The sequence below is a fragment of the Schistosoma haematobium genome, chromosome 7 (assembly GCF_000699445.3).
Source record: "Schistosoma haematobium chromosome 7, whole genome shotgun sequence".
NCBI classification, from domain to species: Eukaryota; Metazoa; Platyhelminthes; class Trematoda; order Strigeidida; family Schistosomatidae; genus Schistosoma; species Schistosoma haematobium.
This window is the reverse complement of record NC_067202.1, coordinates 13,841,525-13,867,273: the sequence shown is the minus strand read 5'-3', so window position 1 is coordinate 13,867,273 and position 25,749 is coordinate 13,841,525. Positions and strand designations below refer to the sequence as shown.

The 25,749-nt window shown below is 35.6% G+C and overlaps 1 protein-coding gene across 1 annotated transcript in view; it reads right to left on the bottom strand.

Moving 5' to 3' along the window:
- The window catches only part of MS3_00009649 (uncharacterized protein), a 107,066-nt gene that overhangs the window by 14,641 nt on the left and 66,676 nt on the right, over window positions 1-25,749 (bottom strand). Inside the window, exons 6-7 of the mRNA XM_051218046.1 lie at window positions 13,211-13,364; window positions 2,635-2,695 (exon numbers count right to left, since the gene is read on the bottom strand). Coding sequence (XP_051064477.1) covers window positions 2,635-2,695; window positions 13,211-13,364 — 215 coding nt within the window. The remainder of the gene's footprint in view (window positions 1-2,634; window positions 2,696-13,210; window positions 13,365-25,749) is intronic.

Sequence of the window (25,749 nt, the reverse complement as noted above, 5' to 3'; positions counted from 1 at the left end):
ATATGAACATTATTGTATAGTGTCGGCTTCCGAGAACTACAGCGGAGCTTCGGAAGGCCCTAAAAAAGCCGAAGCGTTTCCATCCAATCAGAACATAATGGAGCTTTCTAGAATATCAACGTGGTATGCTACTATTGGACAGAAGCATAATATGTCTTTTTGAGGATTGGCTGAATTATAACGATTTTTCTGTTTTCTGATTTGCGACGATGAAGTTCCAACGTTCGTGTATCGTAGTTGTAAACCGTATTCTGCGTTAATCAAGTGGCAAATTTAACATATTGATACAATAGGGTGAGAAGTATGAAACTATGACTTTTGGAACTTATTCAGTCCGCCACTTGGTTAGGGCTAATAAGACATATAATTTTGGCACTTGAATATGTTGAATCCCCAACTTGAGAATCAAAATGATGGAATGAAACAGGAGAAGTGTTTGATGAAGTAGCAGAAATATATTGAAAAACAGGTGAATTTCTAGTTTTTGGTATAGATTATAATACCATTTCAATTCATCCAATAAGCAATTAGGGAGTTTAGATGAATTCTAATCACAGCATACCAAGTTAATATTCTAGAAAAGTCTATCGGATTCTGACTAGATAGAACCTATCCAGCTCATTTAGAGCCTCTGGAGTTTTCGTCATGTCTTCTGAAGGTCCCCTGAACAGGACTGTCATACAAAAGACTATTATATACATTTTTATCATATAATTAGTTTGGACTGCTGTATTTTTATATTCTACTATTTCTAAGCATACGTTTGACCTATAAATGGTTGTCATATGTTTTATTATTCCAAATTTATCATTCATTGATTAATCCCTCTAAATACTCTGGTTTTGTATCACTTATGATCAAGTTATGTGTAAACGTTATAATTCCTTAAAAGTGTTACTGTATGGTCAGATATTTCAAGTATATTATTGTTTTAGTTTTGATGCATAATTCAATTAAGTACAGTAGAGAATGAATCTGATGTTTGTCTTCATCTTTTGATTGGCTACTGAGTTAGATGAATCTCAGGGATCAGTAAGTGTTAAAGTGTTATTTATTGCTCATTGATCGATGTGCCAATTAGTAAATAGGTCATTAGTCCAACATGATATTGTTGAAGTAGTTGATAGTCAGATTAGAGTGAGAAAGAAAAAAATAAAGATCTAAAAACAAACCTAACAATGAAAACTTTCTATCATGACACTAGATCACATGAACTTGAACACCTTGAGTCTAACTAATGATTACTTGATCATCTTTTATTATCTCAAGTGGACAACTGCCTCACATTCAATATGTATTAACTTAATGAACCATGGATTTCACTAGAACTCTGGAAATTTCCACTCGAAACTCATTACAAGAAAGTATATGATAATTTTCAGTATGTGGTTGTGGAGACTTTTGAATTTTATTGAAGTTGTGATTAGTCTCTATTTGTGTACACCCTCAGTATTAAAATGATTGATATGAAGACAGGGGAGAAAAAAGGATCTTACTAATTTTCACCAGTTTTAAGTCTTGTTGAAAATTATGTAATTTATAATAATGGAGAAACTTTCCTAGTAACAGTTGGTTTCTATATAATGTCTAAGTGTAAAATAAGCTCATAACCCCCTGGTATAATCAAACTTACAATTGATTGATGCTATCGACCAAGTTACAATGTGGCCACCAGTCTAGATGACTCGACACTGCGTGCACTATGTTGAGATAAGATGGTGGTTGGAAGTAGTCAACAGGAAGCCATGGACCCAGGTTTCGTGTTACTTGGCACTCGTCAGCAATGTATACCTGTAATCTTGAGGGAACTGATGCTACCTGACAGATTCGATCCCGTGTCATCTAGCTTCACAGTTAGAGACGTTACCACTGAGCTATCCGGGCAGCGACCGACCTTCCGTAGAACTGAGATGTAACCACAATTCGATATGCACTAATAAGAACTTGACACACATGAGATTGATCACCACCCAGTGATCAATCAATCGACCGTGTATCAATGCTCACGTGACATTTCAAAGAAAAGTGGTAGGTGAGAAGTGATAAACAAGGTATGCTATTTGGAAGGTGGCCAATTATACACCTGTTCAAAATCTCAACCCATGTCATTGTCTGGGTCAGAAGAGTACTTGTGTATATTCGGTTCACCAATTTCAGATCCCTAGTAATTCATAGATTCTTCACTCAAATAGTAGATTAAGCAAGTGTATAGTGAGTAGCTTCGATATATAACCCCTGAAGGTCTAATGAGAAGCCGTGATCAGTGGAGTCCAGCCCGTATAGGATGTGAGACAGTTATCCACTTCAGGCAATAGATAAAGGGTTACCCAAGATCATGGATTGATTACAGTTTGACATTAATACTGTTGGACGCCGGCTCAGTGTTCTGGAGGTTAAGAGTTCGCTCTCGAGTCCCGCGGGCGGGATTATCGATGGGTACTCATGAACGGTCCCATACTAGGACGAAACTTCCATCCAATGCTTCTAGATTTTCAATGATAGTCTAGCTTAGATCAACTCGAGATTTCAACTGTAAAAATATGATATAATAAGAAATTCTTTCCACTTATGTTTACACAGAAAACTCGATGCATTATTCACTTTTCTTTTAAATTACTCAAATATAAAACTTACTCTGTTGGATGTCGAATATAATTCATTATTGTACGAATTGTAATAAGTATTGTAGGTAAACCTAGACAAAACAATATAGGGAGATAAATAACAGAAAATAATGTGTGGTTATAATACTGAATAGATTGTTTATTCAGTTCTAAAACTATCTAACAATGTACTCAAACAGAAATAGATCTTTCTAAGAATATACTTCAGACTTGTGGAATCTTAGACAAGTGATTAAAATTTTAGGCATTTTCATTTCATTCAGTGATTGATATAATTTTAACGTCAATCGATTAAATATACATCACAAATTATCTCGTTCTTCTTAGTCATTAAAAGTTTATTCATAATGTGGTGTGTACTACTAATGTCAACCGATATAAGTAGTATGTACCATCAGGCAAAAGTGAAATGTCTGGAAGAAGAAGGTTAAGAAGATAGAACGAAAAAGAACAAGAACAGAGAATGATCGATGTGGAAGCAAAAGAAAAATGAAGTCTGAGACGATTGATTGACATTTTGCAAATTAGGTATTTACTATATGGCTGTCAGATTTTACTAAGTGATTTTGTAATTTTGTATCCAAATACATTCGATTATCAATAGTTGAAATCATGAGTCAATTGAAGCTAGATCATCATGGAAAACGTGGAAGCACTGGACGGTCTTTTCGTCCCATTGTGGGACTCCTCGGCTATGAGCATCGACGACCCCTCCCCCAGCGAGATTCGAACCCAGGGCCTTCAGTCCCGCACGCGAACGCTTAACCTCTGGACCACTGAGCCGGTATCCGACAGTGTTAATGTATAACTCCAACCAATCCACGAAATTGCGCCACCGTCACCATTGTCTCCAGTGAGGTGATATCTCACAACAGACCCAGTTGAACTCCACTGATCGCTGCTTCTTACTAGAAATCCAGGAATACCTCTTTAAGTCAACCACTAGTGAGCAGATAATTATTACCAGATGGGGTTTTGTGGAGATGCTAGTAATCTCAATAGTTGAAATCATGAGTCACTTGAAACTAGACGGATAGGTTCTGGGTTCGGATCTCGCAGGGCGCTGGATCGTGAATACGCATTGCTGAGGCGTCCCACGAGAGGACGAAACGGCCGTCCATTGCTTCCAGGTTTTCGATGGTTGTTCAGCTTCAATTGACTCATGACTTCAACTATTGAAATTACTACAATCTCCACAAAACCCCTTCTGATAACATTCGATTATCCCCACTTATATTCTTGTTCACAACAATAATATCTATGTAAAATGAAGATTCCACATAGATTTTCTAGAAAATCACGATTTATGTATTGTATAAAGTGGACTGAATAACAGAAGTTGAGTGCTTGATACAAAAGAGAACGGTACAACAGTTACTTATGTTTTGGTATTTCTTTTTTCTTAAACCAAAATGTTCCAGAGATACTCTTTAATACCAGTAGTCATGACCGGATAAAATTATGCTCACTATCTCTCCAAAACTATGTTGTTTTACATAACAAATTAATTCTATTCATTTGAACGATATGTATAATTTGATATTGTGACGTTATAAACTACTGATATAGATTTAAGAAAACAAGTACATTCAAGTGAATCTAAATAAAACGACGTTTGTGCATTATAAAACGTGAATGAATTTTTAACAATAATAATGATAATAATATTAAGTCTTAAGCTGATGGAGATAGATTGATTTCATCGTGTTCCAAAAACTCATTCTGAGAGTGTTGAAGCACTATGAGAAGTGAAGGCAACTTAATTGTTATCTGGAAAATATTTCGCACAATGATCATGAGCAGTAATGATCAAAGGAATCAAAACAGATGGAGAAGATAGCAGTGATAGATAATAACAGACAAATTTTCAGACTTATGAAAAAAGTAGTAGTGAGATTATCTTCTAAGAAAACGAATTATTTACTTAATGTTAACCTAGAGGATTGTAAATATATGTGGGACATTTCAAATGTCTTCCAGTTACTCACTATTCCAAAGCTGTATCTAACTTGAGACGGGATGGAAAGAAGCAGAATCTGACGGAGTAACTAAAGAGGTCTTTAGATATAGTGCACCAGGTTTAATAGTTTGGCAGAATGAGATAATGGAGTCTGACGACTGGATATAATCTCACCTGACCGATCTCAATGGTTGATCATTTATGTTCATAAGAAATAACTGGAACTCTCTTGTAATAATCACAGAGAAATCAATTTGAATAGATTGTATTATCTCGTTGCTGATATTTGATCAGCCTTAGTTGGAATATGTGCATTCTGTAAAAATTGCCTTGACACAGCTATTATGATACAAGTTAGTACAGAATAGATAGAATACGACTAACAGTGGAATCCAAGACACATGTTTCGTTCTGATAGGAACTCTTCATCTGAGCGTACCTGGATGACAAACAAAACGCACATCCTGGATTCCACTGTCAGTCATATTCCATCTTTTCTACACAGAAAAATTGGATTGACTAATGCAGAATCTAAAATATTGTTTTCTATAATCATCCGACTCGTATTTGTGTGTATGGTAAGTAATAGCTTAATCAATTGGGCTGCGAATGAAATCTGAAATCGATTTCCTTTCAGTCATGTGTAACATGTATTCACATTTTAAGAAGGAATATGGATGCTTAGTTGTATACGATGATAAATATGTGTTCACATAGTCAGTTGCTAATTATATATATAGTTTTCTTTCTTTTTAATTTGAATAATTGATTATTATTGTTATTACTATTAAGGTTGTATAGTGTCTAGCAGTTGAATCCAAGATGAACATTTCGTTCCATTTGTGACTTGTCAGCTGATTGGATGTACCTGAATCTCAGTGTTGTTGATGTTCACACTAAGAATTTAATACAATACCTTTAGTTGCAAACACTCGATATGGTTACCCACTGATTTATTGAGTCAAGATAACAATTAGAATGTGTAATGATCACGATATACAAATACATATAGAGTATAGGTAAAATTATACTATACTGTTATAACTTGTGGGTTTGTGCCCCTATCAGTGTATGACGTCACAATGCCGCCAATTAGAGAATAGTGAATTATCGACCGGATCAATGACGCATAAAACAAGTACGAGTAGTCTAGAGTCCTTATCAGTCCTGCTTCCTGCCTAACCCTGCCTGTTAAGTCCAGAACACCAATCTGAGCCTCTGTGATATGAATCATGTATTTCAAACATACTGGGTTTATATACCAATCAAACAAACAACAACGTACCAATAAAATAGAAAACAACATTTGTACAAGAATTAGCCAAATGTGGCTGTGAATGAGAGAGGTAGTAATTATTATACGGGGTATAACTCAAGAATGATACATCACATAATAATAGTTCATAGGTCAAAATAGAGCTTATGATAAGAGAGACACGAATATGTATAGTTTAGTTACTTAACAATTATACGATAAAAATATACGTATAGTAATGGTCGAAGAATAGATCTCAACAGTTACCATTCATTATTCTCATCGGGATATAACATATACCGACAGCTAACCGATGTTAAATATTGGCATGAATTCAAAACTCTGTTTTGTTTGTGGAACTTATTATTTTCATCATATTTCGTTTCTTTTGAAAGGTTTGAATGGTGATTTTTTTTTTGTAGATTGAACTGTTAAGATCATTATGTTAGAATAACAATCAAGGGTTTCGAAGTTTTATGATTAGAAGTTAAGTTTTAAGAGATCTAAAGCTAGAAATAAGGATCTAACCGGACTATAATACAATTATTTTCAGCTCAAGTTATTGATATTTAGTCTCAATCAGTTCATTAATCATGTTAAAGATTTTAATCCTCTAAAATTTAGTTACTTCTCTACATTTTACAACTCTCTCATCAAAGCTTCATTCTGATTGAATGTGTATTTTGTTGTTGTTGATCGGTCGATCTCAAGATCATCCTTAAAATTAGATAAGGTTGTCGGCATGTAGTGAATAGAACACAAGTAGGGACAGTAGAATACAGGACTTGTTAATAAAATCTAACAATCATAAAGTAAATGCTTAATTTGCAAAATGTCCACCAATTGCCTCAAAATGACTCAGACTTCATCGTTCTTGAATTGTCATACAAATTGCATCCTGTTTCCACTCTTTACTGTCCGATCCTCTTGTCTCTCTGCTACCAGACCTTCTGTTCACGACTAACATCATATACTACTTATGTCAATATAAGTAGCACACATCACAGATATATCACAGTTTTACCGACTGATCAGTTGGAATCTTTAATATCAACATCAAGAAATGTAAACTTTTACAAATCAAGTTAATGATCATTCTAATAATTCTGTCTTTTTTATTTATACATTTGTGATATAATATAATCTCTAATCCTTATGTAATTTGAACAGTTATTATTTATGAGTCCACCTGGAGCTCCTCTGAGGTTACTGCTGGTCCAAAGCTCGGGTAAAGGATGAGGGTCAGGTATGGGATTAGTGACCCCATCCCGTAGAAAATTAACTGGCTAAAAAAACACGAACCATTAAACTTTTACAGCTATGGGTCAGTTATTCATCTTGTCAATGTACAGGGCTTGTAGAGACTGTTAAATTCTATGATTTTATTACGAAATGACTCAAGTCAGACAATTATTAAGAACTAGGAAGTACTAGATTACTATTTCATCATAATACTAGAACCATCGATGGTGCTCGTTCACAACTCCATCATCAATCGAACCCATGACATTCATGTCTCGTAACGTGCGTTTAACCTTCAGACTATTTATTCGGCATACATTGGTTTACTTAACTAACTTTAATCAATTCGAGATATAGTACAACCACATTCCAGTCATATTAATGGCAACAGCCTCACACCCAACATAACTGAACTCCATTGGATATGGGATTAAAAAACGGTTGAATAATATGGTATATTGATTAAAATTATACATTTAAACCGTTAGATACTGACTCAGTGGTCTTAAGGTTAGACACTAGCAAACAGACACAAAGATCCTGAATCCAATCCCTTTTGATTGAGTTGTAGACGCGAACAGCTACTGAGGAGTTCAATACTAACTAGAATGTGACAATTATTCAATGTTTCCTAGTTTTCGATAGTTATCTAACTAAGATCTCTATGTGGTTTCAAACACAAAATTCATCTTGTCACTAAAGAGAAGGTTTTGAAATCATGTATAATACAGAAATATAATTATCAGAAGGGGTTTTGAGGAGTTTTTAGTAATTTCAAAAGTTGAAATCATGAGTCATTTGAAACTAGACCACCATGGAAAACCTGAAAGCACTGGACGACCGTTCCGTATTATTGTGGGACTTTTCAGCAGTGCGCAGTTAGACATTAACACCATTGGATACAGGCTCAGTGGTCCAGTGGTCAAGCGCTCTTGCGCGAGACTGATAGGTCCTGGGTTCGAATCTCATAGGAGGCGAGTTCATGGGTACTCACTGTTGAGGAGTCCCATACTAGGATGAAACGGCCGTTCAGTACTTTCAGGTTTTCCATGGTGATCTAGCTTCAATTGACTCAAGAAATATAATTGTATTTTTAATTCAAGTGTTTGACAATAGGTGTACACCTATCGAAGTATGAATTACTTCATTGAAGGCTTTTTATTATTAATAATAAACTATGAATCTGGATTCAAGTTGTTTTTATCCAAATCATCAATATTCATATGCAAACAGTCATAATAATAATAATAATAATAATAATAATAATAATAATAATAATAATAGTAGTAATAGTAATAATAGTAATAATAACAATGGTAGTATTAATAGTAATAATGACAATAATAGTAATAATACTATTGATGGTAGTGATAATAGTAACAACAGCAATAGTAATAATAGTAATAATAATAATAATAGTAATGATAATAATCTTTATTGATTAGAATACTATTGATTAATTGATTCAATACAATCAATATAAACAATTGATCTGAAATTATTATTATTTTTTGAAAATGTGACATATAAAGTTGATGCGTTTTAGGGATATCAGTTTCTTTTTAATAATAATAATGATTAGGCTATAACGTTTCTAAGAATACAATGTTATATCCGAGTGGAGATTGAATTATGGGTAACTCTTCAGAGAGCTATGAATGGACTAATATTATCTATATATTCAGTAATTAGATTATGTATATCTATATTCCCCTTGTTACAAGCTTCATTTTGACCTATATGTTGTGTTTTTATGGCCCGCTAGTTATAATGTAATTTATTCGTCAATCGATTACTCGCCTGGTCCGTTCAGCTGAGTTCAAAATGCCAACAACAGCCTCCACTATGCGAATCATTTGTTTCAGACATCCTGGGTTTATATACCAGACAAACATACCGCAAGGCAGCATAAAATAGAAAATAACACTCGTACAAAATATAGCCGAAAGTGGCTGTGAACATGGGAGGCAGTAGTCAATAAACTTAGGTGGGTAACTGTCTCCATTCGACATGTGTTCAACTACACTGGTCAAGGGACTGTGGATGAGCACTACTGAGGAGTCCTACACTAGGATGAAGTGACCATCCAATACTTCCAGGTTTTCAATGGTGGTCTAGCTTAGATCGACTCATGAATTCAACTATTAACATATTAGACGATAGGTGAGCTAAAAATCTTTCACATATCTGGGGAGCATCATCGATGAACAAGAAGGATCTAATGCACAAGTAAAGGTAAGAATCGGCAAATCAAGGACAGTAGTCCTACAGTTAAACAGCATATGCAACTCAAAACAACTGTCTGTCAATCAACATCAAAGTCACAATCTTCAATACCAACGTCAAGACAATTAGTCCTACTGTACGGAGCTGAAACGTAGAGAACTACTACAACCATCATCAAAAAGGTACATGTATTTATAAACAATTGTCTACGTATGATACGCAGTGTTCGTTGGCAGGAAACCATCAGCAATAGCTTAATGTGGAAGAGAACAAACCTGCTTCCAGCTGAGGAGGAAATTAGGAAAAGACGTTGGAGGTGGATAGGACAAACATCAGAGAAATCATCAAACTGCATCACAAGTCAATCTCTTACTTCGAATCCTGAAGGGGAATGGAAAAGCGGTAGATCAAAGAACACATAGTGTCAGGAGTTGGAAGCAGATATCAAAAGAATGAATAACGACTGGAAAGAACTGAAAATGATTGTTCAAGACAGAGTAGGTTGGAGAATGCTAGTAAGAGGTCTATGCTATTCCATGAGGGGTAATAGGCGTAAATATTGCTACTACTAAGCTAATTATCTGCCTGTCGGCTCTCAGTGTCACATCACATCTTAGTCTCACTAACCACATATTACATATTCATCAAAGTTAATAAATCATATCTTTTAAAACTTTCTCAAATAAATTATTGTATAGTAAACAACTGTTGGATATTAGGTTGAAACACCCTAAAACAATAATAAACCATGACTTTACATGATATAACATACAAGACCTATATGCCTGTCCTAATCTAAGGATTATTACTTTAGACTATTGAGTTTCAAAATACAATGATCTACGTATCATAACGTCAATCAACTTGTATGTTATAGGACGACAATAATATAATACCATTTAGTCCGGATAAATTTCGTCAGTAACGATTTTAATCGAGATCATGAGCCGATTGATGTTAGACCATCACTGAAAACCTAGAAGCACTGGACGGTCGTTTCGTCCTATTGTGGGACTCCTCATAAGTGCACATCCACGATCCCGCTTGCGAGATTCGAACCCCATGTGCTCACTAGTGACTAGATTCGCAAGGGGATTGTCGGAGTTCTAGTGAGAAGCCGTGACCAGTGGACCTAATCCGTGTCGGGTAGAGACAGGTATCTACCTCAGTACAATAGAAGATGGTCACGCAATTTTGTGGACTGATTGAAATTAGACATTAACACAGATGGATACCGGTTCAGTGGTCTATAGATTGAGCGTTCGCGCGCGAGTCCGATAGGATCTAGGTTCGAATCTTGTGAGGCGGGATCGAGGATGCGCACTGCTGAGGAGTCCCACAATAGAACGAAACTGCAGTCCAATGCTTCCAAGTTTTCAATGGTGGTCTAGTATCAATCGGTTCATGATAATCAAAAACTTAATAATCTTCACAACCTTATACTGATAGTAACGATTTTAACCATAAGAATCCTATGTAGGTTATCGGTACATTTTCCAATGAACACAAAATATAAGAAGATAATTTTTGGTACTTTTTAGTTTCTAACCATTTCTAAACTAACATCAATAATGAGTGAGGTACATTATCTTCAAAAGTGACATAACTTAGTTCATTCATCGATTTAGTTATCAAATTGTAAATTCAAGATCATAAGTTGTATTGGTCTATTCAAATTGAACAATATGATTCTAACAACAATTTATCAATAATATGAACATGTTAATTAGGTGATTTACTCAGTTATTAATCAATATCAGTAGCTAATTGGATAACGAAATGGTGTTGGAAGTAAACGGTAGTGAGTTCGAATCTTGAAGTGAACATTAACTCTTGGATGCATGTACATCAGAGTAACATGTCCGAAATAGAATGAAACACTCATACTGGATTCCACTGCTAACCACCATGCATTCTTGTTTATAATATCAGTTTCATTTGTTTAATTGTTTGTTTCTCTTTCTCACTCCCTATCTCTTGGTGTGTAACCCGACCGTTGTTGCTACCTTGACGTGGTGGTCAGGCTTGCCTATCGTGATGAAGCGACCGAGCTATACTGGCTGGAACAACCGTTCCTCAAGGTCCTACCATGTCAGTCAGGTCAGTTGAAGGACGGTAACATTAAAAGCAGCAAACACAAGGTCCAAAGGCGAAGTCGTACTGCTGACTGTACAGGGGTGTGACAGCACCAAGGTGTTTCCTTCAGACAACCAGCAGACCAGCGATGCTGTCTTCCCAAAAAGAGGGGTGGAGTTAGAAAAGATCGATCCTAAAAATGCACATCTCGCCTTATCCCACAGATATCCGTCTCCGGCGGTAAGGTCTCAAAAAGTACGGAGCTAACACAAAAATTACCCGTAAAAAGGTCGTGTGTGACCGACCTCAAGCAGTTGTCCCTTGGGCACTGTGGTCACGCTCTCAGGTCACTAAGACCACCTCTAACCTAATTTCCTTTTCAGGCACTTCCGGAAGAACCCTTCCACTGTGTGGGCAACCGGAAAGTGATAACCACCCTCATACCTCTAACAGCACTCAAGACTTAGTGTGTAAATATCTAATATTCGTGTTTTCTGGTAGTGTTCATTATCTTAAATGATCTATTCACTGATGTAGATACCATTTAAGACGGTTGAAAAAAAGATACTAAGGTAATTCGACTTTTATAAATAATAAGATGATAACTATTTTAATTAAGTAACATAATGAATAATGCTCTAATGTTATAATCATAGAATAATGAGTTCGAATGACTTTTGAAATAACAGTAATAATAGGGAAGTTCGATTTACAACTAATGAATAACTGGAACTGTTCATTTCGAATTCTACCTAATTACAGTCCATAAATAAATTCTATATACTGTTTATCATTTTTATTCAACTTCATCATAGACCTACTGCTGGAAATAACTTTCTCGTTGACTGAATTTTTGGGCCTTGATCTCCTAACAGGAGATTTGCTTATCGACTTGGAATACGCAGATGATATAGTCTTATTTGATGAAGATGCTGATGAAATGCAGAGTCTTTTTGTAGCATTGAGAAACAATGCCAGAATGTTTGGGATACATTTCTCTACCTCTAAATGCAAGTTGTTGCTTCAGGACTGACCTGCTAATTGATTTATGAGGATCTGTAATCCTCAACAATGACAACTGATGGATGATGTGCAAATGAAGTGTTTAGTGTATGATTTTCACAATTTACAAAGACACTGTAATTTTAAACTGACTAATAAATTGGTTATCTCCACAAAGTCTTCGTTCGCTAGACTATCACTGAAACGGGAACCTGGTATCTTTCGCCAAGCTACTGAATCCAGATGGTCACTATTCACAAACCGAACATTCTAGATAACTTGTGGTAAAATAATTATATCAAAGCTTTCCTCACAGGATGTATAAATGCAATGAAGGATGATCGAAATTCAGTCTTGAACAGAAACGACCGGATAAATCAAACCATCTACCAATGATGTTTTAAACATCTTAGCTGTTAAACAAGCTATTAGCTACCACAGACTTAGTCACTCAGTACATGACGTGCTGTGTGTAATGCAAAACTTACTGGTTTTAGAAACTCAATGTGAATATGAATAGAAGGATACAGATACATTATGCACAAATATAGGAACAAAAATCAAACCAATGGGAGATACAACCAAAACAAAACAAGTGAACAATGATAGGTTCAAGGTCAACAAAAACCAATCAACATCGAGGTCCATAGACAAACTGTGAGCAGCCATATATGGAGAAATTCGAACACTTCCAATTTCTACCTGATGTTTGTTCTGATAATGTTGTTGTTGTTGTTCAGAAGAATAATGAAATCTCCACAATCAAACTATTTAGCTCCAAGGAACCAAACTCTTATAATTGTTACAAATCATTCATTAACTTACCCCATCCTAATAATGCATATGGCCAAAATTTCATTTTTTCTACCCAAAATGCATAATAAACAATAAGGCATAAATATAAACCTTCAATAAACATCCAAACAAATATAGCCAATGAACCAAATGCTTGTAATGATATTGTAATATTTAATAAACTCTAGAATGAAGAAAAGAAAGAAAGAAAGAAAAAAAAATAGAAGTATAAAATTAATAATGAAGATCGTAGTCATGATGACAGAAAGAAAAAAAATGTAAAAAAAAAATCAGTTCAAAAAATCAATAACCAATCATTCAAATATATTACGACATTATTATTGATTTAATTGATTGTTAATACTTGGGGCTATTACATAATCATTATAAGTTTGCGTACATTGTCAGGTATATAGATAGATATAGGAGTTGAAATGTATTAGGTTGGTAAAAATGCTCTCATTACAAAATAGATTTGATAATAGATCTCATATATTATCATAATTAACTATGAGGTGTTTTTTGTTGCTATGATGATGATGATGATGATGATGATGATGATGATGATGATGATGATGATATGGAATTCTGTTGTACAAATAATTTGTGAAAATAATATTCTCAGCAGTGTAAACCCGCAATCTCTCTCGCAGGAATCGAACCCAGGGCCTTCAGTCTCGCGCGCGATCACTTAACCTACTATGCCACTGAGCCAGGCGATATTTTTATTTACTTACGCCTGTTACTCCTCGTGAAGGAGCATAGGCCGCTCACAGGCATTCTCCATCCAACCCTGTCCTGGGCAATCCTTTCTAGCTCCGTCCAGTTGTAATTCATCGTTTTCATATCTGCTTCTATTATCCGACGCGATGTGTTCTTTGGCCTTCCTCTTTTTCGCTTCCCTTCAGGATTCCAAGCTGGGGCTTGCCTCGTGATGCAGTTTGACGATTTGCGTAATGTATGTCCTATCCATTTCCATCGTCTTTTCCTAATTTCTTCTTCAGCTGGAAGTTGGTTTGTTCTCTCCCACAGAATGCTATTGCTGATGGTATCCGGCCAATGGATGTTGAGTATCTTGCGTAGACAGCTATTTATAAATACTTGTACTTTCTCGATTGTGGTTGTTGTAGTTCTCCAAGTTTCAGCTCCATACAGTAGAACTGCCTTGACGTTCGTATTGAAGATTCTCACTTTGATATCGGTTGAAAGTTGTTTTGGGTTCCATATGTTCTTCAATTGTAAGAATGCGACCCTTGCTTTGCCGATCCTCGCCTTTACGTCTGCCTCTGAACCTCCTTGTTCATCGATGATGCTTCCTAGGCATGTGAAGGACTCTACATCTTCCAGGATTTCGCCATCAAGAGTGATTGGATTGCTGTTCTTCGCTTTGAATTTGAGGACCTTGGTTTTCCCTTTGTGTATGCTGAGGCCTACTGATGCAGAGACTGCTGCTACACTGGCTGTCTTCATCTGCATCTGTTCGTGTGTACGTGATAGGAGGGCTAGGTCATCTGCGAAGTCCAGATCGTCTAATTGGTTCTGAGCTGTCCATTGTATTCCGTGTTTTCCCTCAGATGTCGAGGTCTTCATAATCCAATCGACCACTAGAAGAAAGAGGAAGGGAGAGAGTTGACAGCCTTGTCTGACTCCGGTCCTTACTTGGAATGCATCTGTCAGCCAGGCGATATACAACGGTGTTAATGTCTAACCTCAACCAATTCACGAGGTTGCGCGACCATCTTCCGTCGGACTGAAGTAGACACCTGTTTCTACCCTACACGGATTAGCTCCATTGGTCACAGCTTCTCATTGGAACTCAGAGAATTCCCTCACGAAACTAGTCACTAGTGAACTCAATCAATAACATAATAATCTCTACAACCCTATACTGAAAATAATATTCCCTGTCGCTAGAAACAGTTGGAATGGGCGATGTCCGAAATTTGATATTGATACACGATGTACTATGTACTAACCCTCCAAATGACTACTTGAGTTAGAGGACATGAGTGAATGAGAAAGTAGATTGAGCTATCGAATAAAATGCACAAATACTCATATATATATATATATATATATATATATATATATATATATATGACTCTACCCTTTAGGAAATCAATCCACTTGTTAGTTAATGAATTGCAATTGTCCTTTAGATAACTTCTGATTGCTATCGAGTGACCTTCTCATTTGGTTACTTCTGACTAGCTCACCACGTTGATAATACAGTATTGTGCAGTTCTATTTTCGATATTCTTTTCTTCAAGTGTGCTTTTCCTCAAAAAGAAATATTTCTTACCCCAGAAAACATTCTGATAACCTTATTCTATTTTGATAAAAGTATACTTACTATAACATGGTTGAAGATGAATGATAGAAAACCGAGCTGATCCTACGTTTAGTGCTAGTTGGCAATTATCAGCAATATGTATCTAGAATTGATCACATTTGCAGCCAAAATAACACAGTGGTAACATATTAAAACTGTGAAACTGGGGGGAGGATTCAAATCCAAATTCCACAGACAACAACAGACCAGGCCTGGGATACTGAAACATGCCAACTAGCATAAAACTTACATAAAGGCGGGTTGCTCATCTCAGGATAATGTACGGGATGTTGCGCTACCCAGATACTAGTGGTCGACACATTATATCTTAGTCGATGGAATTCAATTGGCTTCATTTAAAAAGAAATTTCTCATTTATTTACTATTTTAATGATTCTGTTTAATTAAGAAAATAAACTCGCTATTAACTGCCGAAATGTACCGATTGTATATCACGTATAAATGTTGCAGGTATCATGTAACTGTAAGTAATCAATCATTATGACTGAAGATTATAGCAGCTCACGTGTAATTGAGCATGTTTACATTTAATTTGGTTAAGCCCATTTGTTAACTTATTTAACGGATAGAATCATCTGTACAATAACAACTTATACCATTATGCCTTTATTATTGTTGTTGCACTTGTATGAATATGTATGCTTGAGCTTTGTTCACTGCCTACTCATGTATTCATTCTGCTAGCCTTACTATTAGTCGCTTATTAACTGATTCTATGATCCATTCATTTCCCTATGTATATATATGTAAATTTTGATCCTGTTCATTGATTCGCCGATTCACTCGTTTGCCTGCTAGTTTTTCGGCATTATTCTTTCATGCTTGCTTAGCGTACCTATAATTTTGATGATCTGTGCGTGGTGCAATAATAAACGTAAGCAACACTTCATATTCGCCTTCTGATTAATACACCGTTGGGGCATTGTCTAGTGAAGTTTATTAGGACAAATTATATACGACATTTAAAGATTATATTGAATGCCGACCACCACAAGATTTATACGTGAGAGTTCCATTATCCAAACTATTAGAATTCAGCTTATATGTTAAATATTTAGTTTTATCATAGTTTTCCTTTTTCAACTTCGTTTTATCAAGTTTTTAATTGTCAACTGAGTGAAGGAACAATCCAATTCTAATCTTTACTAGTTATATTACTACACGAATTAACGGAGATTTTCAATTCTTTCATGTGTTACGTTCATGATCTGTCTACCTACCTATCGTACCGAGGATAACTTGTCTAATCTAGATTAAGATCTTAACGTGATAGACTGACCGACTTAACCAGGAGGCTGGTACGCGTGAGTTCGAAGTGGAGTAGAGAGAAGAAAACTATTCTATCACCTGACTGACTGACAAGCACGCGAGTGAGAGAGAAGACAAGTCAACTGGAACATTACTCGATTTATTCTCAATCCCGATCTGGTTCCCGATTTCAGATCAGTGTAAAAAGGTACATGAATAAATAGATGACTAACCCTACCATAACGTACAATAATTAAGAAAATACAATTATGTCCAAAACTGGAGATTAGCGTAGAAAATAGAGTACAAAATAATACATTTAAATTACAATAGCTTTGGAACATAAAGGGCTGTGATAGTGAATCATACATCAAACGAAAGCTTATGCTCTGTAGAATAGACTAAGGGCAAAAATAAATGTTACTGTATTACAAGCTTTGAATTAACTGAAATAACGTCACGAAAAATAACCTCCATAGTTTATCAAAGCATCTTGTTTCTCTGTTCACATCACATGCATAGTAATAGATAAGTCATTAGTTATCTTAATATTCAATGTATATGAGACAGGAAACTAGCTTGTGCATAAATTACGCAGTTAAAATCAGAATAGGGATTTGTAGAGATGCCATCTTAGTGGTCTATAGGTCAAGAGTTCGAGCGCATGACAGGAGGTCCCGAGTTTGTGTCCCATGTGTGGGATTGTGGATGCGGACTGCTGAGGAGTCCCACATTAGGATGAGACAGCCGTTCAATGCTTTCAGGTTTTCAATGTTGGTCTAGCTTAGATCGATTCATGAATTTAACTATGATAATTGATATAAGCTGATTTTCAATAATTTATGCCAGTTGAAAATGTTGTATAAAATTGTTAGTTGGTTGGTAAGATGGAAAATGTTTCATCCATCGATTTATTATTTTTTTGCAGTATCTTATCAATTTTTTTTTCAAATTAGGCAACTAATGTGGTGTATGCTACTTATGTCGACTGACATAAGTAGTATATATCACTAATCAAAAGTGGAATGCCTATCAAAAGATGGTTGAGAAGATTGAGCAGAAGAAAACGGAAAGAGGAACATAAAAGAATTGAAAATTGGAAGAATCATCAAGGATGTAAAAGAGAATTGATGGAAGATTTGCAAATGGTTGTCCTTGCCTGAGTGTTCGTTCACAACACTAATTGCTAATTAAATGTTGGTCATTTTCATTGAAAACTGTCATTATTAACTTGTATGATAAGGACAACTTATTCGAAAGTGAAAAACATGTTTACTGATCCCGTAGGACTAAAGTTGAGATATATTAATTAATGGATTTGAACTCAATGTCCAAATAATATGACTCTGTTTAGGGTGTGTTTTAACAGTTGTGTAGCTGATCTCTTGTGAAAGTTATACATGAATACCATTTGGAGATAGTAAACTTTGGAGAAAAAAACACTTCGAAGACTCACTCTAACTTTGACATAACAAACATTTCATCATTTCTGTGTATCAATATCTTCTTAGAAGATAATGTTAATTCACTTGATATTATTTTGTTTGAGTCTTCCCATTGATGTTTAGCACTGCAATTGATCAGTCTCTTATTGTCATAAGTGCATACTACCCATATTGCCTCGGTATTGCCTTAATTCACAAGAATTATATGCAAAGATGGATAGTGGCTAGCAGTGGAATCCAGGATGTGCATTTCGTCCTATTTGGGACTCGTCAGCCCCAGAGTGAATGAGGTGCAGGGACATCCAGCTGACGAGTTCCAAATAAGACGAAACGTATGTCAAACAGGATTCTAATGCTAGCCACTATCCATCTTTACAGATAATGGTAATGTTTCAGTTAAGAGGATACATCACAATCAGACGAATATTTTCATATCTTTTATAGGAACATCATTTTAAGATTTAAGATGAAAAGATTTAAAGTATGGTGAAGTCAGTCTATTGAATGGTTTGTTTCTAGACATTTCTAAACATCTAAAACTTATTCTTTAACTCGTCAATGCTCAATGGTCTTTTTTATACAAGGTGTTTGAATTCAAATTATTCCATGTAATATATTGACATTTCAATATGTTGTATTATTATGGACTATCTCGGTAAAATATGAGAACTACACAAGGAATACTTCATATGCGAATTTCCATCATTTGTCTCTCATACTCTGTATGATTCTTTCAGATCACAATTCCTTTCTATTTCCCCTTTTGTTCAATTCCGTCTTCTTAGCCTTCTGCTGCCATCCATTCAACTTTTGATTAGTGTTGCATACTACTTATGTCTGTTGACATGATCAGCATAAATCATAATATGAGTTAATTACTTATCGTGAATATAAACTTGATATCATAGAGTCCGCTCTTCCTCTCGAAATGCTCTCAAATGGCCGCGTGCATTCAGCCACTGACAGGGAAGTACTACTCACTTCCTTCTCCTACCATGGGCGTTGTTTACAAAATTGAGAGAACGAAAAGCGAATGTCCGACGATTTAACCGGGTTGGTGGATAGGAAAGATTTATCTAGGGGAGTTGGAAAACCCTCATTTCAAATCAATGGTGCACATGGGCTCCAGGATTCTGAGGGAACAAATGGCTTATGAACCAATTGTAGGTCACCGGCTACCGTGTGCATCCATCTCCTAACGTTGCTCCACTGTCTTATGGATCAGGCCGAAGGCTTCTGGTCTGGCCTCCAAAGAAAAGCACCTGCTTCGGTTATGGCACCCGAACAATATTCCAGCCCCCGAATTTTAATTATTTTATATTTTTAAATTTTATACGTCTCAAAATTGATTGAGAAGTTTTTGCATATTTCCTTTGATTGTAACGCTCTTAGAGCCTAATTTATGTTTAGTCTGTTATTGGAGTGTGCGAAAATTAAAATCTTCCAATAAACTTGTATAGTTGTAGTTGAATTTTTAATTCATTAAATTACTTAATCTATTGTAACATGGGGTATCCAAAATTGAAGTTGATACATTAAACCCAATCGGTTACTCAAGTAAAAAAGGAAGTTTACTGACTAACCAAATCGGTAAGATGTGCCATATATATATTCCTCAGAAAATTGAGCCACCAAAGAACACATTACACCAAGAAATGGAAACAGACATGAGAAGAATGAACAAGAATTGGATCGAACTAGTAAGGAAGGCTCAGGACAGAGTGGGTTGGAGAATGCTGGTCGGCGGCCTATGCTCCATTGGGAGTACCAGGTGTAAGTAACTAAGTAAGTAATGGTATATATATCTTGTATCTAAGAGACGAAAGTCATATCTTGGCTAATCCACACGTCATTATCATTTGATATCTTTCTAATTGGCTAAATATGTCACGAATTTTTATTTCCTATTTGTTGTTTTAAAGATTTACATTGATCCCACATTTAGTAATAATAATAATAGCGACAACATTCGTAAGTCCTGTTTTTCACAATATGGTTAATTGCCACAACCCTATCTTCTGGCATGAATTGTATCTTATATGGTAAAAGAATTGTTATCAGATTTGAAAATGAGTCATTTTCATATGGTTTAAATTAAGGATACAAACTTCTAAGTGGTGACAAAAACAGTTTTCACCACTTTCATCATTACCTGTATGGTAGTAGTGTGGTGTGTGCTACTTATATTGATATAAGTAGTATATGACGCGAGTTAAACAACGTAATGTCTGGCAGAAGAAGATGGGGGGAAGATCAAGAAAGGGAGAGTGGGGACGCGATGCAATTTGTAAGAAAACGCATGAACAATGAAATGTGAGACAATGGATTGATGATTGCAACATGAACAGTCCGGTTTGATATGATGGATTGATATTTTGCAAACTGACGATTTACTACATGATTTTTCTATTTTACGGAGTAACTCTGTGATTTGTAGGTTAAATACAATTCGATTGTCCCCACCCGTGTTCTGTTCACTACTAGTAGTTATTACTTGTTAAAGGGTAATCTTCATATTGAAAAATCTACATTGATTTGTCATGCTTTTCTAGTCTTTAATTGATGATCTAATTCAATAGATTGAATTACAATATTGTTCAATCATTTGAATGATACGATTAAAGAAGGAACGAAATGAGCGAAGAAATTCCTTTTCAATTAGTTTCTCATCATGGCTCTACACTAATATATCTAAGTATGATTTACAATAATGACATAATACTTATCCAATGGATACGTTACGTGATAATTACATAATGACATTTAGATTACAAATTAACATTGAGTAATTGGAAGAAAGAGGATTAATAATAACCTTTATATAAGTCGGGGATTTAAAGGTGACCGAACATCAGACGTAATCAAAAATCGTCTAACAAAAACGATTAGAAGAACATTTAATGCGGCTAAACTGTGAATAACCTTCACTAGTAGGAACTTATTTTCTGAATCCATAAAAGATAAGCTTCCGCGTCTGGTCGCCTCTGTGTACATTCACCAGTTCATTTGCCTTGTGGAGCAAGGTACACTGGCCGTAGTCAGTGCTCACTTTTAACCCGGATACAGGAACATATCTCAGCTTGGTTCCATAAGGGTGGAAGGAAAGCAGTTAGGAGTTCTATACTTGAACACCTAATCGACTGTAACCATTCTACAGATTCACAATCGGATTTCAAGGTTGTTTATATGATTCGTTCAAATCTACCCAGATTTCTTCGTATCCAACTTTTAAAAATAGCCGAAGCTCTTACAATCCAGAAGCTTAAACCAGAACTATGCGTACAAAAGAAGTACGTCTTATCGCTATCGTTACCTTGGCCTTAATTATTTTGATTATGATATTATTATTATTACTATTATTATTACTGCATTCCCCCCTTTACTTATGTCTTATATTCTCATTGTTTTATTTGTAAATCTTCATCATATCAGTATATTTATTTCTACACCTCTATAACCTTTAATTATTATAACAAAAACATTTTACTAGTATAGGGGTTGTGGAGATTATTAAGTTTTTGACTGAGATCATGAACCGATTGATGTTAGACCAGCATTGAAAACCTGGAAGCAATGAACGGCCGTTTCGTCCTATTGTGGGACTCCTCAGCAGTGCGCATCCACGGTCCTTCTTCCGGGATTTCAACCTAAGGCCTTCGGTCTCGCGCGCTAACGCTTAACCAACTGGACCACTGAGCCGATATCCAATCGTGATAGTGTCTAACATCAACCAATCCACAAAATTGCGCGACCAACTTCCGTTGTACTGAGATAGATACCTGTCTCTACCCAACATGGATTAGCTCCACTGGTCACGGCTTCTCACTAGAACTCCGGGAATTCCCTCACGAAGTTAGTCACTAGTGAGTACATGTTGGTTACATCATCTTGGTTAATTGTGTTCACATTTCCTCACGGAATTAGTACTTTTGTTTTCATATATATATATATATATATATATATATATATATATATATATATATATATATATATATATGATTGTACAGCTTGATAACAAGTTCATTGAAAAGAGATCCCTTCGCTGAACTTCGTGTTTTAATTTTAATATTCAAAGTAATTATTCGAAAACCAAGAAGTTGCTACGTTGCACAATATATATGTGGAAGAGAAGGAACAGAATATTTTAATAGATGGTCAATAGAATAGTAGTTATGCAAGAATCAACAGTTGAATGTTGAGAGAAAATACAAAGTTCAAAAAAACAACAACAAACAAACAAACAAAAATAAAAAAAACCAAATGGAAGAAGTACGAAAAATAGTTCTGTTGCAAGCACTCTTATACTGATGGCCAAGATAGTGAAAGTGGTTGTACAAATTTCTTTTGGATGCAAAGGTTAGGTTTGTGAACATGGATTGCAATGATTTCCTCAATGTACAAAAGGCTCACTCGTAAACTATGTGGCAAATTTTATGGAATATGATATATAACCTTAAAAGCTTTATTCAGTTCAACTTGATGACCTGGGTCAACCAAGTGATCGAGAACAGGACATTTAATCACACTTACCTGTCCTTTGCTTAACCATGACTGATAGTACTCTGTAATACGATGACGAATTTGCCGAATTTTCACTATATTGATACGATTAAGTTCAGTTGTCAGGTGGTTGAAGGTAGTCGACAAAAAGCTTTAAAACTAGGTTCCCAATCATCAGTGGAGTGTACTTGTAATCTTGAAGGAGCTAATTGCCCAATCAGTTTCTGCTTGAATAACTCAGTGGTAACATAATCGAGTGTGAAACAAAGTAATTTGCCTTTGAACCCCACAGTAGAATTAGTGCCCATAGGATTTTGGACATAATTTACGACTGAGTAACAATTAGTACAAAACCTAAATAAATTAGACTTTCTTGTCAACTAATTTCATCCACCTAAAATATTAGAATATACCTAAGTTAGTATTCTTGATCAGTTTGTATAAAGACTTTTAGTGTTGATTAGATAAGGAAAGTATTAAATTGATTTTCCTTTTTGTAAATAATAAATTCTCTGTATAATCAGAAGAAAACATGTTTTGTCCAAGAAAGATAGATAGAGGGATACCTGCTCAGTGGTCAAGAAGTTAAGCGTTCATGCACAAGACTGATATGTCCTGGGTTCGAATCTCTCGAAAAGGGATTGCGGATGCGCACTGCACAGGAGTCCCACAATATGCCGAAACGACTGTCCAATGTTTTCAGGTTTTCCATAATGGACTAGCTTGGATTTTCTCATGAATTCAACGATAAAAGCTCCACGATCAAACCATCCAGCTCAGAGAACAAAACTCCATCAAAATCATCCATCTGAGCTACAAATCTTCTCCACCATTTTAGCAAATGTCAATTCGTAATGAAAACCCTAACACTAACTATCAACAGTAAATTATAATCCTAGTTTCTCACACTGGTTTATAACCCTCATTTAATTCTAGTTGATAGGTGAATATTGTTAAGGTCACTAATTTGTCACTTACAGTTCATTTTTAAAATTATGGTCTCACTGAGTTATCAACTCAACACAAAATTATCAATTCGATGCTAAAACTCAAAAAAACTTTATTTATTAGTGAACATAACCATTTTATAGGTATCTGAAGGGTTTTTTGGAGATTTTAGTAATTTCAATAGTTGAGATCATGACTCAATTGAACCTAGTCCACCAAGGAAAACCTGGAAGCACTGGACGGCCGTTTCATCCTATTATGGATTCCTCATCAATGTGCATCCACCGTTGGATGCCGGCTCATTGGTCTAGTGATTAAGCGCTCGCGTGTGTGACCGATAGGCTCCGGGTTCGAACAACGCGGGGCAAGATTGTAGATGCGCAATGCGGAGGAGTCCCACAATATGACGAAATGGTTGTTCAGTGCTTCCAGGTTTTCCATGGTGGTCTAGTTCCAATTGACTCATGATCTCAACTATTGAAATTTCATAAGTTACAAATAAATCTAGTTGATTAATGCTGGTAGACTTAAATTACACGTTTCAAGAGTGTTCTGTCAAAAATATTTAACTTAATTAAATATCTTCTCACATTCAATTCGATCTGTTTGTTAACACTATCCCACTATTAGTCTGAGTGACTTAATATCGGATGTCCTGTGTTGAGATGTATTATGATAGTTGATGGCAGTCGACAGGATGTTTCCTTTCAATTAGCAGTGTATATCACTGAAAAGACCACAGCAAATATGCACAAGTAATTGCAAAATACATTTCAGTCACTCAGTCAGCAAAACGTAGAACTTTGTACCTACGTACATCAGTTCAAGTTGTCATACCGCGTTAGCACACAAATACCATTGTCGATTCGAATCCCAGAGTGGCAGAGGTAGTAAAAGTGTAAGCAGTATTAGGAAACATTAGGGTTTGAAGATGTTATTCAAGAAGAATAACTTAGTGAAATGAATTTGGAAAGAGAAAAAAAGGGACATGAAGAATTCAGAAGAATAACATCTTCAAACCCTAATGTTTCCTAATACTGCTTACACTTTTACTACCTCTGCCACTCTGGGATTCGAATCGACAATGGTATTTGTGTGCTAACGCGGTATGACAACTTGAACTGATGTACGTAGGTACAAAGTTCTACGTTTTTGCTGACTGAGTGACTGAAATGTATTTTGCAATTACTTGTGCATATTTGCTGTGGTCTTTTCAGTGATATACACTGCTAATTGAAAGGAAACATCCTGTCGACTGCCATCAACTATCATAATACATCTCAACACAGGACATCCGATATTAAGTCACTCAGACTAATAGTGGGATAGTGTTAACAAACAGATCGAATTGAATGTGAGAAGATATTTAATTAAGTTAAATATTTTTGACAGAACACTCTTGAAACGTGTAATTTAAGTCTACCAGCATTAATCAACTAGATTTATTTGTAACTTATGAAATTTCAATAGTTGAGATCATGAGTCAATTGGAACTAGACCACCATGGAAAACCTGGAAGCACTGAACAACCATTTCGTCATATTGTGGGACTCCTCCGCATTGCGCATCTACAATCTTGCCCCGCGTTGTTCGAACCCGGAGCCTATCGGTCACACACGCGAGCGCTTAATCACTAGACCAATGAGCCGGCATCCAACGGTGGATGCACATTGATGAGGAATCCATAATAGGATGAAACGGCCGTCCAGTGCTTCCAGGTTTTCCTTGGTGGACTAGGTTCAATTGAGTCATGATCTCAACTATTGAAATTACTAAAATCTCCAAAAAACCCTTCAGATACCTATAAAATGGTTATGTTCACTAATAAATAAAGTTTTTTTGAGTTTTAGCATCGAATTGATAATTTTGTGTTGAGTTGATAACTCAGTGAGACCATAATTTTAAAAATGAACTGTAAGTGACAAATTAGTGACCTTAACAATATTCACCTATCAACTAGAATTAAATGAGGGTTATAAACCAGTGTGAGAAACTAGGATTATAATTTACTGTTGATAGTTAGTGTTAGGGTTTTCATTACGAATTGACATTTGCTAAAATGGTGGAGAAGATTT